Below are 15,811 nucleotides of genomic sequence, written 5' to 3'. Positions count from 1 at the left end.
CATGCCTGCTGGTCAGCTCTCTGGAGCGCTGAGGTTTGAGCAGGCTGGAGCTATACTGCCGCTGGCTCTCCTGAGCTCTGGGGCAGGTTGGAGCTGCACTGCCCGCTGGCTCTCTGGGACAGGTTGGGGCCATGCCTCCCGCTGGTTCTCTAAAGCTCCAGAGCAGGCCAGGGCTAAGCCATCCGCTGGTTCCCCAGAGCTCCGGGGTGAGGCAGACTGGGGCTGTGCCATCTGCTAGCTCTCCAGGGCCTCGAAAAGGTTGGGGGTGGGGGCGCTACTCTGGGGCAGGGAGGGGGCAAGGGCCAGCAGCCACATTGAAGGAGTGGGGGAGTATGGGAGAGGAAGCTGGATAGGGGCCACCAGGCCACAATGTGGAGGAAGCATGGGGTCTGGGACTGGGGGTGGGGTTGCCTCCCCAAGCCATAGGGTCACCCACCTCCCATATCCACTGCAATTTCTTGATGATTTTATCCAAATATCATTATTTTATTTGCACAAATTGATTTGAATACAATCCTCAAATCCAAACACCATTGACATCTGGTCAAGTTCAAGGTTAATGGCTTGGGCACATCATGCACTGATTTGTGGGATTACAGGATCTTCTTGCACAAGCCTGTCCTGTGTAAGAGCCAAATTACTGATCTTCATGCTAAAGACATTTTTAAAGCAAGAATGCAAATATCCTTAAATAAGGTCACTCAGAATCAGATTCCGGCAGGCCCAATGCTCTGCCAAAAGAAAATACATTTACAAGTATGAATGTGAACTTTACTTTGACCTATGCCAGCACCATACCCAAGCACCCGAGAGTCTGCTTTTACAAATAGTTATAATCAGCATGGAGTGCATGGCTAGATACCAGGGATGGGTAGTATACAATACATACAAATACAGACCATACCCCTAGCCTCAGGTAATTCCCTCCAACATCCCTTGGTGTCTGCTGTCACTGACAGCTTTTGAAGAAACAGTCACACAGGTGAGGATTTGGTCCATGCTTTCAGAATGCCAAACTATTTTTGCAAGTGGAATCTAGAAGCATTCATCAGTCTGTGTTTGCCAGCATACTATTTTAGATTGTGGCTACAGTCAGTGATTCTCAGATTGAGACCACAATGTGTCTCCTGTGGCTCCGCAGCACATATTAAAACACTGTGATTTAATTATTAACCTAAGTTAAACCAATCCAGAAACTTTTACTATGTTATTAACCAATAGTAGTTGATAAAACAATAGTACTTGGTTAGTCATTTTGCTGTAAGAATAATATATACTAAATATTTCCTGTAATTACTGTTTCAATATGATTATATAGCACTATAGTAAATGAAACAATTAATTCACATAACTGTGACTCTTTAGGGTAATATTAATCAATTATTTGTCTCATGAATCATTAATGTCTGAGTATCATTGCTACATACAGTGTTCCCTGTAAACCCAGAAAAGATTCAGGGGTCACCCAGCTGATTAGCAGAGTAGGTGGCCACCCACAGCAAGTAGCATGTGTTCCTACTGGTGATGCATATCTGCATATGCCTCAGGATGGAAAAAATTAGAGGGAACATTGGGTACATAGGCTTCTTTCTTTGGCAAGTGCACTAAAAAGCCAGGATTATAAATTAACTCACTTTATCCTTTTGTACAAGAGGCACAAGGTAAGGAACACCTCCCACATCCACTATTCTAGGCTTCCCGCAGAGTCCTGGAACAAGAACAAAGCAAGTTAGCTTCTCAGGAGCATCCCTCTAAAATTTTATCTGTGTACCTGAAGTATATTAGGACAAAGAAGTTGTTCTTCAAAAGCTTCCTTTAAGTTTCTAGGAAGTATTTTAAATCATAAGTTTTTTCTGTGTGTTAAGATATATTTAAGTTTTCCAAAAACCTAAAAAGCCATTTAAAGTAGGTCTGAATTGGAAGAAAAATGTATGGGTTCAATTCTTAAAGCTAGCCATGCTGTTTCAAAAGTAGTACTGTGCTATAGGCACACAAACACACACAAAGGCTACCAGGCAACCATCGAGGAACACCAGTGTCCAATGAGGCATAGTTTGTAGTGTCATCATGCAAAGACAGCAGAAGGTACAGATACAGTGATGGAAGTTAAAGCAACTGGGACCAAGCTTGTTATTAGAATGAGGTTGAGTAGCAAGACAGTATTTGGCACATACATAGCCCCTTCCATCTGAGGATGTTAAAACCCTTAGCAGACAGTGGTGAGTTTAGCCTGTAAGTTTAACTTGTTTTACAGATGAGAAACAGTGATATGGAACGCGTGAATGACATGCCTTAAATCAGGTCACATCAAGCTAGTGACAGAGTCGGTCGGGTGCAGCTCTCCTACCTCTCAGCCTTAAAGCTTATCCACAAGATCACCCTTCTTCTGTCACCATCTTCGAGAGTTTCAATTATCAAATACTGGCAGAGTCATAACTTACCATTAGAATGGTATATTACCTTTAACAGGAAAGTTGAAAGGATCACGAGTCAAATCAGGGCAGTCTACTACCGACACCTGGACGTCAGCAAAGTTCTCCTTAAGTCCATCCTGCAGGACTAGAATAAAGTAAAAACCATGTGTTAGTGAGAAATTGAAGTTTGGTGAGTAATACACCATATGACACATAGAATCATAGAATCATAGAATAATAGGACTGGAAGGAACCTCGAGAGGTCATCGAGTCCAGCCCCCCGCCCTCAAGGCAGGACCAAGCTCCACCTACACCATCCCTGACAGATGTCTATCTAACCTGTTCTTAAATATCTCCAGAGAGGGAGATTCCACCACCTCCCTTGGCAATTTATTCCAATATTTGACCACCCTGACAGTTAGGAATTTTTTCCTAATGTCCAATCTAAACCTCCCCTGCTGCACTTTAAGCCCATTACTCCTTGTCCTGTCCTCAGAAACCAAGAGGAACAAATTTTCGCCTTCCTCCTTGTGACACCCTTTTAGATATTTGAAAACCGCTATCATGTCCCCCCTTAATCTTCTTTTTTCCAAACTAAACAAGCCCAGTTCATGAAGCCTGGCTTCATAGGTCATGTTCTCTAGACCTTTAATCATTCTTGTCGCTCTTCTCTGTACCCTTTCCAATTTCTCCACATCTTTCTTGAAATGTGGCGCCCAGAACTGGACACAGTACTCCAGCTGAGGCCTAACTAGTGCAGAGTAGAGCGGCAGAATGACTTCACGAGTTTTGCTTACAACACACCTGTTGATACAACCTAGAATCATATTTGCTTTTTTTGCAACAGCATCACACTGTTGACTCATATTCAACTTGTGGTCCACTATGACCCCTAGATCCCTTTCCGCCATGCTCCTTCCTAGACAGTCGCTTCCCATCTTGTATGTATGGAACTGATTGTTCCTTCCTAAGTGGAGCACTTTGCATTTCTCTTTATTAAACCTCATCCTGTTTACCTCTGACCATTTCTCTAACTTGCTAAGGTCATTTTGAATTATGTCCCTATCCTCCAAAGAAGTCGCAACCCCACCCAGTTTGGTATCATCTGCAAACTTAATAAGAGTACTCTCTATCCCAATATCTACATCATTGATGAAGATATTGAATAGATATTGGGATAGAGATATTGGGATGTACTTTAAGATGCTGATTCAGCATGATACATAAGCATGTATGTCACTTCAAGCACATGAGGAATAGGGATGTTAAATTTTGATTAACTGAATGGGATTTCCATCGACTATTTGATTATCTGATAAGAATTAGTGCGTTCGGCTTTTGAAATGTACAAGAGCCTCAGCAGAGGCTCTTGGGCATTTTAAAGGTTGAAATGCTGCGTGTAGCCCGAGGCCAGGAGGGAGTCCCGCTGATCCTGGGCTCTGCCTTGAAATATTCAAGACCCCCCCAGTGGGGACTCTTGTACGTTTCAAAGTTGGAACACCGCAAGGACTCTTGCTGCAAAGGACTCCTTACTGAGGCTTTTGTACATTTCAAAGGTAGCCACCGCTATGCCCCTGCCCCCTTCCACAGAGCTGGAGCTGGGGGAGGGAGGGGCGGATGGAGAACCAGTTTTTATGACGGCTTCTTCCAGCATCCTCTTCTCTTCCCTCCCTTGCTGCCTCTTTTTGATAGAGGCAGCAAGAGGGGGAGGGGGCAATGACTAGTCAATTAGGGTATGTCTACACTACCACCCTACTTCGAACTAGGGTGGTTAACGTAGGCAACCGAAGTTGCAAATGAAGCCCGGGATTTGAATTTACCGGGCGCCGCCATTTTTAAATCCCCGCTAGTTCGGACTCCGTGCCCGCGGCTACATGCGGCACGAACTAGGTAGTTCGGATTAGGCTTCCTATTCCGAACTACCGTTACTCCTCGTTCCACTATCCAATGTGTCGACTATCCAATAAGCTTTTGCTTATCGGATAGTCAACTAGTCGCTTACATCCCTAATGAGGAATTCCGTTAACATATATGAGGCTACTAGCTAGCTCAAAAGTTACACATATATGCTAAATGCCTCACTGAATCAGGGTTTCAGAGAATCCTTCAAACCCTTCTCTGCTATCCTGACATCTTTCTTAAAGACAGAATTTTCTATTTTTTTTCTTTAAAAAAAAAAGCCAAGATTTTTGGAAGGAGGCCTTAAACTAGGCTCTTAAATGAATCCACACTTAGACACCTGCCTCATGTTCAAAAGTACCACACAACCTACAAATAGATATCACAGGACAACAGTTTTCCCCTCATTGTGACTTGAGATGAATTCAAACTAGTGGGTAGAGGAGATGGGGGGGGGGGGGCGAGAGAAGAACAACACTTTTTTTGGTCAGATGTCTGAACAAGATACCCCTCCTATACAGAGCAGAGGGAAGAAATATTGCCAAACAACTCTTGATATAATATTTCATTTTGTTTCATTAACATTTGGTCAAAAGTAAAAGTAAAACAAAGTCACTAGAAAACAAATCCCATAGCAATGGACTGTTCCACCAAAGTAAAAGCAAGAATGATTCTGGCTTTTATGGCATATCTACATGTGCAGCACTGCATCTGGTGAAAACACTTTATAACGATGAGAGAGTGTTCTCCTGTCAGCATAATAAAACCACCTCTGTGACCAGCAGAAATGTGTCAGCAGGAAAAGCTCTCCCATTATGGACAATGGTGTGTTGATGTAACTCATGTCATTGGGGTGGTATTCAAGGTCAAAGTTAACCCATTCCTGGAGTTTGGCTTCACTGATACCTTCTACAGCAGAAGATAAAATGTAACCCATGTTTTCTCCTTAAATCAGGCTGTTTTTAGAGCTTCCTGAAGGATTTCCCTGTCTCTGCTCCTTATCCCCCTGTTCACAGATTCATACCCACCTCTCTTCTGGCCTGGTAGAGTTAAAGCCATTTGCCATAATGAGTCTGCACAATATAGTTAGCAGTAATATGTAATTGGATCAGTAAGGAGGCTCTGAAAGATCTCCACTGAGTCATTCCCCAAAGGCTGATGGGGAGGAAGTGGGGGAAAGCAAGAAAAAGCTTTTGATATTAGGGCCCAGCTATGAAGGAAGAAGAAATTGTTTTCTACTCTACTCCTGCTGCTGATGTAGGAACAAACTCATCCTGCTCACTCCATCATGGTGCTCTCTAATTGCTCCACCCATCTCAATCCGAACCCAATCCTATTGTACCACCTCACCACTCCCTGCCCAGCACTCAGCAATATGGACAGCACTGGTCCAAGAGGCTGTGAGCCTCAGATCTGGGGTCTGAATACGCCCTCTGGCTTGTCTGGATATGGTCCCTGAGGCTAAGGGCCCCCACCCAGCATTGGAAAGCCAGTGCTGGCGCTCCAGCCCCCTCTGCCCCACTGTGGGGCAGAAGCACACAATCTACTAGCCTGGGCTCCCCTAGGCTCTGGTGTGTGAGTGGAATGCGGGGAGTGTCTTTTTCCTTCTCAGTCAGGGGCCATATCTGAGAGGCAAGTTTTTTTGGTTCTCACTTGTGTGCAGCCCCTGACTGATTTTTCTGTGGTAGCAGCTCTCAACTCAAAGAAGGTTCCCCACACTTACTTAGCGGGTAAAAGTAGTACTCCAACTCAGTTAAGGGTTTTTGCCAAGATCTCTATCTTGCAATCTTTTGAAGCTGCAAAGTAATGTGGGACGTGAGTGGTCTAGCAAGAAACTACAGGTAGATTTTGTATTCGAGTTGGAAGAAAACAACTGAGAACCATTGTTATAAGGGATAATAACCCTGCAAAGGAAGAGCTCTGTATTTGTATTATCATTTTATTTTGTTTGTGCAGCTTGGGTTTCAAGGTTGGGCATGTTCTATAAATCTGAAAGAGACATTAAATAAGTACACTGAATTTACTGTTGGGTTCTAACATCAAATGGGGACCACTCCCAGCTAATGAGTTACAGGATCTGTTAGCTGACATCAGAATGTACCTTGGATTTTACTGGGAGAGAAAGTGATGCTGGCTGGGGGCAGAGAGGCTCTCCAACTGCACAAAGAACCTCACACAAGAAATGCAAAATTTTAAAAGCCTGGCAGGAAGTTTGAAAACGCAGCATGCCTTTAGCTCAAACTCAGGTTACAGTAGGTTTGAGACTCAGCCTAAATATTTTGCACGGCTCTTATCAACAGGCACAAGTTTCAATCAATAGAAGGCCAAAACCCCAAAAAACACCCCAAACCCCACCACTACCTTAAATCAAGAGCATCATTCTCCCAACCCTTCTCCACTGGATGTAGTTTAACATGCTGATAGCAGAAGCACTTAGTGTGGTCTGCTAAGTGCTTTGATACTAGAGCTAAGTGAATAATTCTTTTCATTTCAGGCAGCAAATTGAAATATCTAGAATGAAAACTGGTACACATCCAAAACATTCAGTGAGACAGCGGTCCACTTATAACCTTTAGCCCAGTGGCTATAGTACTTACCTCACAAGTGGGCAAATCCCCACACTGGAATCTAGACTTTAATTCAATTTTCCCTCCTCCCAGGTCCTAAACAAGCCTTCCCAGGCCCATACACAGGAATTTCTGTAGGGGAGCTGTGAGCCATGGGAAGGACTGGTGGCTGACCTGCCCCCATGACCCAGCCCCAACTCCACCCTTGCTCCTGGGTGGGAAGTCAGCCCCGGCCTTCCCCTAGCTGGCTGGCTGGAGCACAAGGTAGGGAGGCTGGGGCCACCCACCACTCCTGCCTCACACTTACTTGGAGAACCATTAGGGGGTGCACTTGCACCCTTCGCACCCCCACTGCTGCCCCATGTACGGGCCTGCTTTCATTAATTTCCTGTCTCCCAAACCAGTGACTTAATTAAGAGGCTACAGCGTTGTTCTGCTGTCTTTGTACAATTACTTAATATTCATTGGGCCAAAGGGGAACAGCTTCAATAGGAAAGATTATGAACATCCCACTCCAAAACAATCTGTAGCCTAGTGGCCAGGATACTTCCCCTAGCAGAAGGGACTGAGTTCAAGTCCCTGCTCTGCGTTGGGGACTCAATCCTGTGGTCACTTGTTTGGAAACTAAGTGTCCAATCATTGGGCTGAAGGTTATAAATGGGATGGATGCAAAGACACAGTTTGCTAGTTTAGAATAATTAAAATAGGAAAAACTTTACAAGGTCAAATATAACCTCTGCCCAGTTCTATTTAAGGATGAAGAACACAATACAAAATTTTAAGTTATTTGTTATTTCTTATTGCAACAAAAATTGTATTACTTACCTCTAGAAAGCTCCTCTAGACTTGGGACATGAAGAGCAAACTTCTCAACTTTGGCCATTTTCTATTTCTTTCAGCAAACTGGACAACTGATTTATAAATTCTGTGCTGAAGAGATCAGAGTACACCAGGTCCTGAGACTAACTGATCTGATAAGCAGATTGGTTTATGATTAAAAGACGGCTTGCACAGTTGCATCTTAATTTTTCATATGTAACATTTTTTTCTAATTTTCATTAAGAATACATAATCTAGATTAGACTGACCTTCTTGCTTCAAGTGACAGATTGTGACTATCACATATGTGTTTATAATGCAAATTTCCTCATGTGTTTTGGAATGACAACACACAGAGCATGCAGTTCTAGACAGGATAATGGCTTGAGCCCCAAGCCTGAAACTGGCTTGTGCAATCAGACCCCTGACTTTAACTCTGCATTTGTGCAGGTATTATAAGATTGAGACTTTATTTTCCTATGAAAGCTGAGCTTTAGGAGCTCAATTAGGCAGTCTTCCCCCTGCAGGCTCCTTTTCCTTCCCTACCACAACAGAAGTATTGGCTCAGTGAGAGGTCCAGTTTGATCTCTGGGCAGGCATGAGACCAAGATTCTCCATCCCCTTCCTTCCCCCAAAAATAGAGAACAGAGGTTGCAGTTTTTCTGTTGACAGACATCAGCAGGCATGAGGTACCTTGCCCACAGAAGCCTGGTATAAAACAATTGTCTTGTTAGCAACTACCTGAAGCTAATGTAACCCCCTTTTTCCTCCCCGGGGTTACTCAGGAGCAGGTCACACTCACAGGTGTCCCTGGGTGCCTGATGCTCTTGACATAAAAGGAGATCCTGAGTACCCCAGTGGTGATGTTGTTTAGTTGGGGAAAACCTATCCACCCCCTTGCTGCTGTCCCTTACTCATAAAGGGCATATAATGATGGTGCCTCCACCTGGCTGGCCCTGTAACACACTCACTGGTGTGCCTTGGGAACCTCCAGGAATAAACTTATTCCAACAATAAACTGGATCTAACTCCAGAACAACAATTACAAATCATAAATAATATACATCTAATAGATTGCATTAGAATGAACAACTTTTACTTACCTTAAAGAAACAGGATTTAACAAATTAACAGTGAATAACATCAATTAACAAAGTACACAGAAGTAAAAGGAACTTATCTGGCTGCCATTTGCACTGCCAATATTTATCCCACCCCAGAGTGTGCACACCCCTGGACTCAGAGTCCCAGACTCTTGCTTGTGTGGGCACGCTTGAAGAACTGCAGCTGTAATGGAGATTCTCTGTAGGTAGGGTGTATGTGGGTCCAAGTTATGTAGCAGCTATGGTTCACTGGGTTGAATTCTCTGCCTCTCTTTAAACCCAGAGTTAGTCTGTATCTCTGAGGTCTGTCCCAGGCAGCATTTTCCCAAAGATGCCCAGTTACTCACAGTCTCTTCCTGTGTGCTGGATGTAAAGTAGCTTCTAGCCACAAGTACAGCCCAAGTCACCTCTAGGGCAATCAGAAGCAACCTGCTAGATCCCAGTTCCAAAGGCTAGATCACTGTCCCAGTCTGTAACTATAACATAACTCCTGAATTGGATCAAACTCCTCCACAGCAGCCTGGCTCCCTTTCTGCTCCAAAACCAGAGGGAAGCATCCACAAACTGCTGAGTCTTCCTCCACACGCATGGAGAGACTCCGGATCTCCAAAACAAAAGTCACTTCCTTCCTATTTTTCCCCAGGGCTCATGGGAATTGTAGTCTGTGAGGCTAGATTGCAGCACACAGGGTCTTCCCAGAAAATAAGCTGAGGCACCTTTAGTAAGGGGACTACACTAAGTTTTCAAAAGTGTTGCTCACAGTTCACATGGGGAAAGTAGCCATAGTTTAGTCAGCTCTACAACAGACCACGATCAGGTGATTGAAGCAGGCCACCAGCAAGAACTGGTTAGCATTCAGCTCATAAGTCAATAACATCAATCATTAACTCTGTAGTAACATCTGTCCTTTTGCCCACAAAACAGAAAAAAAGTACCAGGTATTCATAGAGCTTGGAAAAAGTCTACTTGCCTGCTCGCCAACATGGAAGTTTTTCCCAGTAAATATAAGAGCATTAGCCATCCATTTCTGCACAAGTTTTAATTTATTTTTCCCCTGGTCTTTATGATTACCAACATTACTTTTCAAAAGTGAGTTCCACTGAAACTACAGCACAGGGGTATAGCAAAGATCAGGAAGAGGAGAGATTATCATACTTTATGCCAACAATTTCCCAAGGAAAAACCTGCTCACATAAGGGCTGATCCAAAGTTTAGTGAAGTCAATGAAAGACTCTCACTGGCTTTATTGGGCTTTTTAGATCACATGACTTTTCACACAGCACAAGGAAATCAGAAGGAAGCAGAATAGTGATTCTCCACCACCCACATGAAAAAAATATATTCTTCACCTAAACAGAAATAGCAAAACTAAAGCCACTCGCTTTTTTCAGGTTTTTTTTTTCCTGATCAGTGCTTCAGTAACCAAGCCGTTCTGGAGATGACTAGCTGAGGCAGCACAACTGTTATAAGCCGGATATATCTGACTGGCTGGGCTTTTGCTGAGAAGCCAGTTGAAATGTTTTTCTTCCCTATGCTGCAGAAAACAACTGAGGAGTTGTATCTCTTTTAGCTGACACATGATGACTACCTTACTTTCTCAGGTTGGCTGCTGCCAGCTCAATAATTATTAGAGTTGATAAGTAGCATAATACAAAACCAGGAAGGCACTCAGCATGTAAAAATACGTAGCTTGTGTTTGAAGTGGTGGACGGAGAGGAACTCAGTGGCAGAAAGAAAAAAGTGTGTGGGTGGGTGGGTGGGTGGTGGTGGTGGTGGTTAGTCTGAGCAATTAACCAAGAAGATGGCTTTGATATTTTGAATGGACTTGGGAGGCAAGATGGAATTTATCAAGGATAGAAAGCAGGGTGGGGCAAAAGGCAAGACAGTGACAGGCATGGACAAGAGCTGTAGCAGTGTGGATTGAGAAACTGAGGGCAGATCTCAGAAATGTAGGATTCAGTGAGGTGCAGAAGTATTATTGGGAGATGGCAACACTGAAGGAGAGTACATTAGTAATCTGCATGTTCACAGGACTTCATGAAGATGATCAGCTGGGGGAGAGTAGGAACAGAAGAAACAGGTGTTGGAGGGAGTGACATGCTATGTGAAATTGTCTTATGTATACAAATATGCATAGCTCAAAGATGCTTTGGACAAAATACCTCATGTAATGTCTTAATCTGCTGGGTCTGCATATCTTATTTTGGTGTATGTATCACTCTTGTATGTAAAGCTAGAAATGCGAAGTATGGAATGATTTGTTTTTAAATGTGCAAATGAAAGCCATCAAGGGTATTTCCAGTGCTGGGATACTTTAATGACGGGGTGATCAACTTAACGATTTGAGAACAGCCTTCTTTGTTCAACAAGTCTAAGTAGTGGCTGGTTTTAGGAAGACATGTAACCACCCCAATGGGTAGGGTCTGATCAGGTAATTTTCCATGGATTGTGGGAGAGAGAACAAAAAGTTCTGCATAAATTGGAATCAATAAAACAATGGGAAGTTATCTGTCCCTTTGTCTTTGGCTGGCATGGCATGCTCAAGGGCAGTGTTTCCCAAATAGTGTTCCGGGGAATGCCAGCGTTCCGCGAAGTGAAAATAAGGGTTCTGTGAGAAAATTCCATTACAATAACATGTTATTATTTTAAAAAATAATTAATATTAAGCATTTATGAATTTTATTGATAACAATTTTCATTTGTGTTGATCTCATGACCTTGTTTAGCATTTGTTTATTATTATCCTTACTTATTTGTGGTCTACTTATTCAGTTCCATATATAAGACTGCTATTAGAGGTTCCACAAAATTCTTTTGAGTTTAAAAGGGTTCCGTGGCCAAATAAAATTGGGAAACACTGCTCAAGGGAATAGCTGAGGACTCAGAGAGAAAAAAAGATCTTCTCTGGCTTGAGGATTTGCCCCAAACAACACAGTTTTAGGGTAAGCTTTGCAATAAAGCTTTAGTGTGTTAAAACTAGCTATGCATTTTCTTTTATTTTAAATTTGTAATTTACTTTGCTCTGTCTGCTTTCACTTGCAACCACTTAAATCATCTTTGTACTTAATAAAAATTACTTTTATTTACTATCAAGCCCAGTGTAAATAATTGTTACTTGGAGGGGGGCCATCAGTGTGTACATCATCCTTTCATTGTTAAAGCGGGTTTACCTGAACATGCTTTCAACATGTGAGAACTCACACAGTACAAGACTGATTTATTTGGGGGTACTGCTCCCATTTGGGAGTTCGTTTCCTAGGTTCTGTGTCTGCATTCTCCCAAAGTTGAAGTGATTCAATGTCTGCATTGCTCCTGGGGGCAGGGTGATTTTAGCCTATGGCAGTGGTCTCCAACCTTTTTACACCGAAGATCACTTTTTAAACCTCAGAACAGGCGAAGATCTACTGCCCCGCCCCTTCCTTGAAGCCCTGCCCTCTCTATTCTCCTCCTGTCCATCACTTGCTATCCCCAGCCCTTACTTACACACTCTGATAAACACTTTATTTTTAAATTATGCGATATATAAAATTAAAATCACGTGTTTATAGTTATGAAATAAATGGTCTGTTTTTTATTCATGCTATTTAAATCTAAAATGAAGCATTTATAATTATACATTTTGTGGGGACAGAGTTCTGCGGCTGGGGGCAGGGGAGAGAGAACAGGGTGCTGGAAGGGCAGAGGACAAGGTTATGCAGTAGGGAACAGGGTGCCAGTGGGGACAGAGTTCGGGGAGTGGGGATGGGAATGGGAACAGGGGAATGGGGACAGAGTTCTGTAGCTGGGGACAGGGGAATGGGGATAGAGTTCGGGGAGTGGGGACGGGCGTGGAGACAGAGTTCTGTAGCTGGGGACAGGGGAGTGGAGTCTGGGGAGCGGGGACAGGGTGCCAGTGGCAGCAGAGTCACCTGCATCTGCCTCCTCTCAGGATTCTCTCTCCCTCCCCCCACCCCCGCGGGAAGCCAGCACATGCCTCCTCCGGGCCCCCTGCGGCGCAGGGAAACCCCGAGCGTACCTGCCCCGGGGCTAACCCCCGCCTCCCGCAGCAGGGCCTAACCCCCGCAGGAGCCTGCCTCGGGGGGAACCCCCCCCCATTCCGCGGCGGGGCCAAACCCCCGCAGGAGCCTGCCTCGGGGGTAACCCCCCCATTCCGCGGTGGGGCCAACCCCCCGCAGGAGCCTGCACCAGGGGCAACCCCCACCCCTCCCACGGCGGAGCCAAACCCCCCTTCTGCGGCCCGGCCCCTCCCCTCCCACAGCGCGACCAACCTCTGCAGGCACCTGCCCTGGGGCCAAACTCCCCTCCCACGGCGCAGCGCGGCCAACCCCCCTCCTGCAGCATAGCCAACCCCCGCGGGACTGGCTTGGGGAGTCTCTGTGTTAGACATTTACTATGAAGAGGGATAGGGGGAAAAATATCCTGGTTCTTATTTCCAGGGCAGTGATTCTCCAAAGCAAAATACAAAACTCTGAAACACACAGTTCTATTTTACCTTTTTGCTTGCATTCTCTGTATCTCAGCACAGTCACTGATGTGTCGCAAATCATAGATAGACAACTTTGCCAAGGAGCAATAGGATAGTAAATGTAATTTTTTCATAACCATGTCAGTACAGGATTAACAGAAATCCCCAAATGTCAAAAATTTTCTATAACATTAACATATATGCTTACAATTTCAGTAATTTTTAGGACAGATTGAAACCTCTCTAATCCGGCACCCTCGGGATCTAGGGTTGCCAGATGGTCTCCCAAAAAATACCGAACACGCAGGCTAAAAATTTGTTGAGAAAAAACCAAAAACACTGCCACGAACATACATGCTGTGTTTAATACTTATCTTTATTATAAACAATCTTATAAACAGTTTTCATCCTATACTCTATAAACAGTTTTCATCCTATACCATCTCTATGTCAAGAGGCTTAGAAGTAATAGTGCAAATGTGTATGCTATTTTCATTGTTTTCTATTCCTCTAAAGCTAAGGCTATAGGGGTACGTCTACACTACTAAGCTAATTCGAACTAACGGATCCAGACTAAAAAACTAGTTCGAATTAGCGTTTTGCTATTTCGAACTAGCATGTCCACATTAAGTGGACCCTGAACCGGGCTTAAAGATGGCCGGAAGCAGTGCCGGCAGGGCATCAGAGAAGGACTTAGAGCATGGAGATGCTTTCTCAGGCTAGCTGAGGGCTGTGCTTAAAGGGTCCCGACCCCCACCCCAGACAGACAGTTCTCAGGGGTGCCCCGCTTGCAAAGCAGTCCTGGCTTGGAGTGCCTGGAGTACCCACACTGGGCACATCACACCACTCGGCCATCAGCCCGGCTGCACTTGCCGCAGGCTGCCATCTGGGGAGAGGGGGCAATTGGGAGGCTGCAGGAGAGCTTCCACCCCCAGAAGACCGCAGAGCCAGCCCAGTCCTCCCCATCGGGGGCTCGTGCCCCATTCCTCCCTCACCTCATAGACTCATAGACTTTAAGGTCAGAAGGGACCATTATGATCATCTAGTCTGACCCCCTGCACAGTGCAGGCCACAGAATCTCAACCACCCCTCTTAGAATAATCCTCTCACCTATATCAAAGATATTGAAGCATTCAAATACTTTGAAGGACCCAACATGCAGAGAGTCCTTCAGCTGTGATCTGTGCCCAATGCTACAGAGGAAGGCGAAAAACCTCCAGGGCCTCTGCCAATCTACCCTGGAGGAAAATTCCTTCCCGACCCCAAATATGGCAATCAGCTAAACCCTGAGCATGTGGGCAAGACTCACCAGCCAGACACCCAGAAAGTTCCCTATAGCAACTCCTATCATCCCTCCATTGACCTATTTCCAACTGATAATGAATGGTCAATTAGTTACCAAGATCCTGTTATTTCATCCAACCATCCCCTTATCATAGAATCATAGAACTGGAAGAGACCCCAGAAGGTCATCAAGTCCAGCCCCCCGCTCTAGGCAGGACCAATCCCATCTAAATCAACCCGGCCAGGGCTTTGTCAAGCCGAGACTTAAATACCTCTAGGGATGGAGACTCCCTCCTTCCACTTACCCCTCTCTAGCCCCTCTTCTTGATGTACAAAATAAAGGACACGTGTCTTCCAAAATGGAATCTGTCTTTATTGAATAAAACTGGGGGAGACCGGGAAAAGGAGGTGGGAGAGGGGAAGAGAGAGAGTGGGTGAGGGGAGGGCAACTACAATGATGAGGGGTTTGGAACAGGTCCCATATGAAGAGAAGCTAAAGAGACTGGGACTTTTCAGCTTAGAAAAGAGGAGATGGAGGGGGGACAGGATAGAGGTCTCTAAAAGCAGGAGTGGGGTGGAGAGGGTGCATACAGAAAAGTTCTTCATTAGTTCCCATACTAGAAGGACTAGGGGACACCAAAGGAAAGGAATGGGTAGCAGGCTTCAAACTAGTAACAGAAAGTTGTTCTTCACAAAGCAAAGAGTCAACCTGTGGAACTCCTTGCTGCAGGAGGCTGTGAAGGCTACAACTAGAACAGAGTTTAAAGGGAAGTGAGATAAAGTGATGGAGGTTGGGTCCATGGAGTGCTTTTAGCCAGGGGGTAGGAGTGGTGTCCCTGCCCCAAGTTTGTGGAAGGCTGGAGAGGGATGACACGAGACAAATGGCTTGGTCATTGTTTCGGTCCGTCCCCTCCAGGGTCCCTAGGGTTGGCCGCTGTCGGCAGACAGGCTACTGGGCTAGATGGACCTTTGGTCTGACCCAGGATGGCCATTGTAAGCTCAGGGCTCAGGGTCGGGGGTCTCAGTGGACCACCTTGATTTTCATGCACACCTGCTCCCGGGTGGCCAGATTGGCAGCTCTCCTGCCCTAGACGGCCACTGTCTTGTGCCTAGTGCGGAGATCGTGGACGAGGTCCATGATGTCCGCCCTAGCCCAGGTGGGTGCCCGCTTCTTGCGGTCCCGGGCAAGCTCCCGGGAGCCGCCAGCCTGGTCCCGGGAAGAGGGGGAGGGCTGGGGGGCATCGGGTGGGTGGTTCGAGC

The 15,811-nt window shown here is 45.2% G+C and overlaps 1 protein-coding gene across 5 annotated transcripts in view; it reads right to left on the bottom strand.

The window, feature by feature from the left end:
• The window catches only part of C1H11orf54 (chromosome 1 C11orf54 homolog), a 34,056-nt gene that overhangs the window by 11,255 nt on the left and 6,990 nt on the right, over nt 1-15,811 (bottom strand). Inside the window, exons 1-4 of one of the 5 annotated variants that reach the window (XM_075919356.1) lie at nt 9,773-9,934; nt 7,706-7,851; nt 2,461-2,559; nt 1,635-1,708 (exon numbers count right to left, since the gene is read on the bottom strand). In XM_075919356.1, the coding sequence (XP_075775471.1) occupies nt 1,635-1,708; nt 2,461-2,559; nt 7,706-7,763 (231 nt within the window). In that variant the 5' untranslated portion in view covers nt 7,764-7,851; nt 9,773-9,934. Of the gene's footprint in view, nt 1-1,634; nt 1,709-2,460; nt 2,560-7,705; nt 7,852-8,802; nt 9,593-9,772; nt 9,935-15,811 lie in introns of those variants that run through there. The other 4 variants (XM_075919357.1, XM_006134394.4, XM_006134396.4 and 1 more) reach the window with 4 other exon arrangements.

Source organism: Pelodiscus sinensis, chromosome 1, assembly GCF_049634645.1.
Source record: "Pelodiscus sinensis isolate JC-2024 chromosome 1, ASM4963464v1, whole genome shotgun sequence".
Taxonomy (NCBI): Eukaryota; Metazoa; Chordata; order Testudines; family Trionychidae; genus Pelodiscus; species Pelodiscus sinensis.
This window is presented reverse-complemented; position numbering and strand designations above follow the sequence as displayed.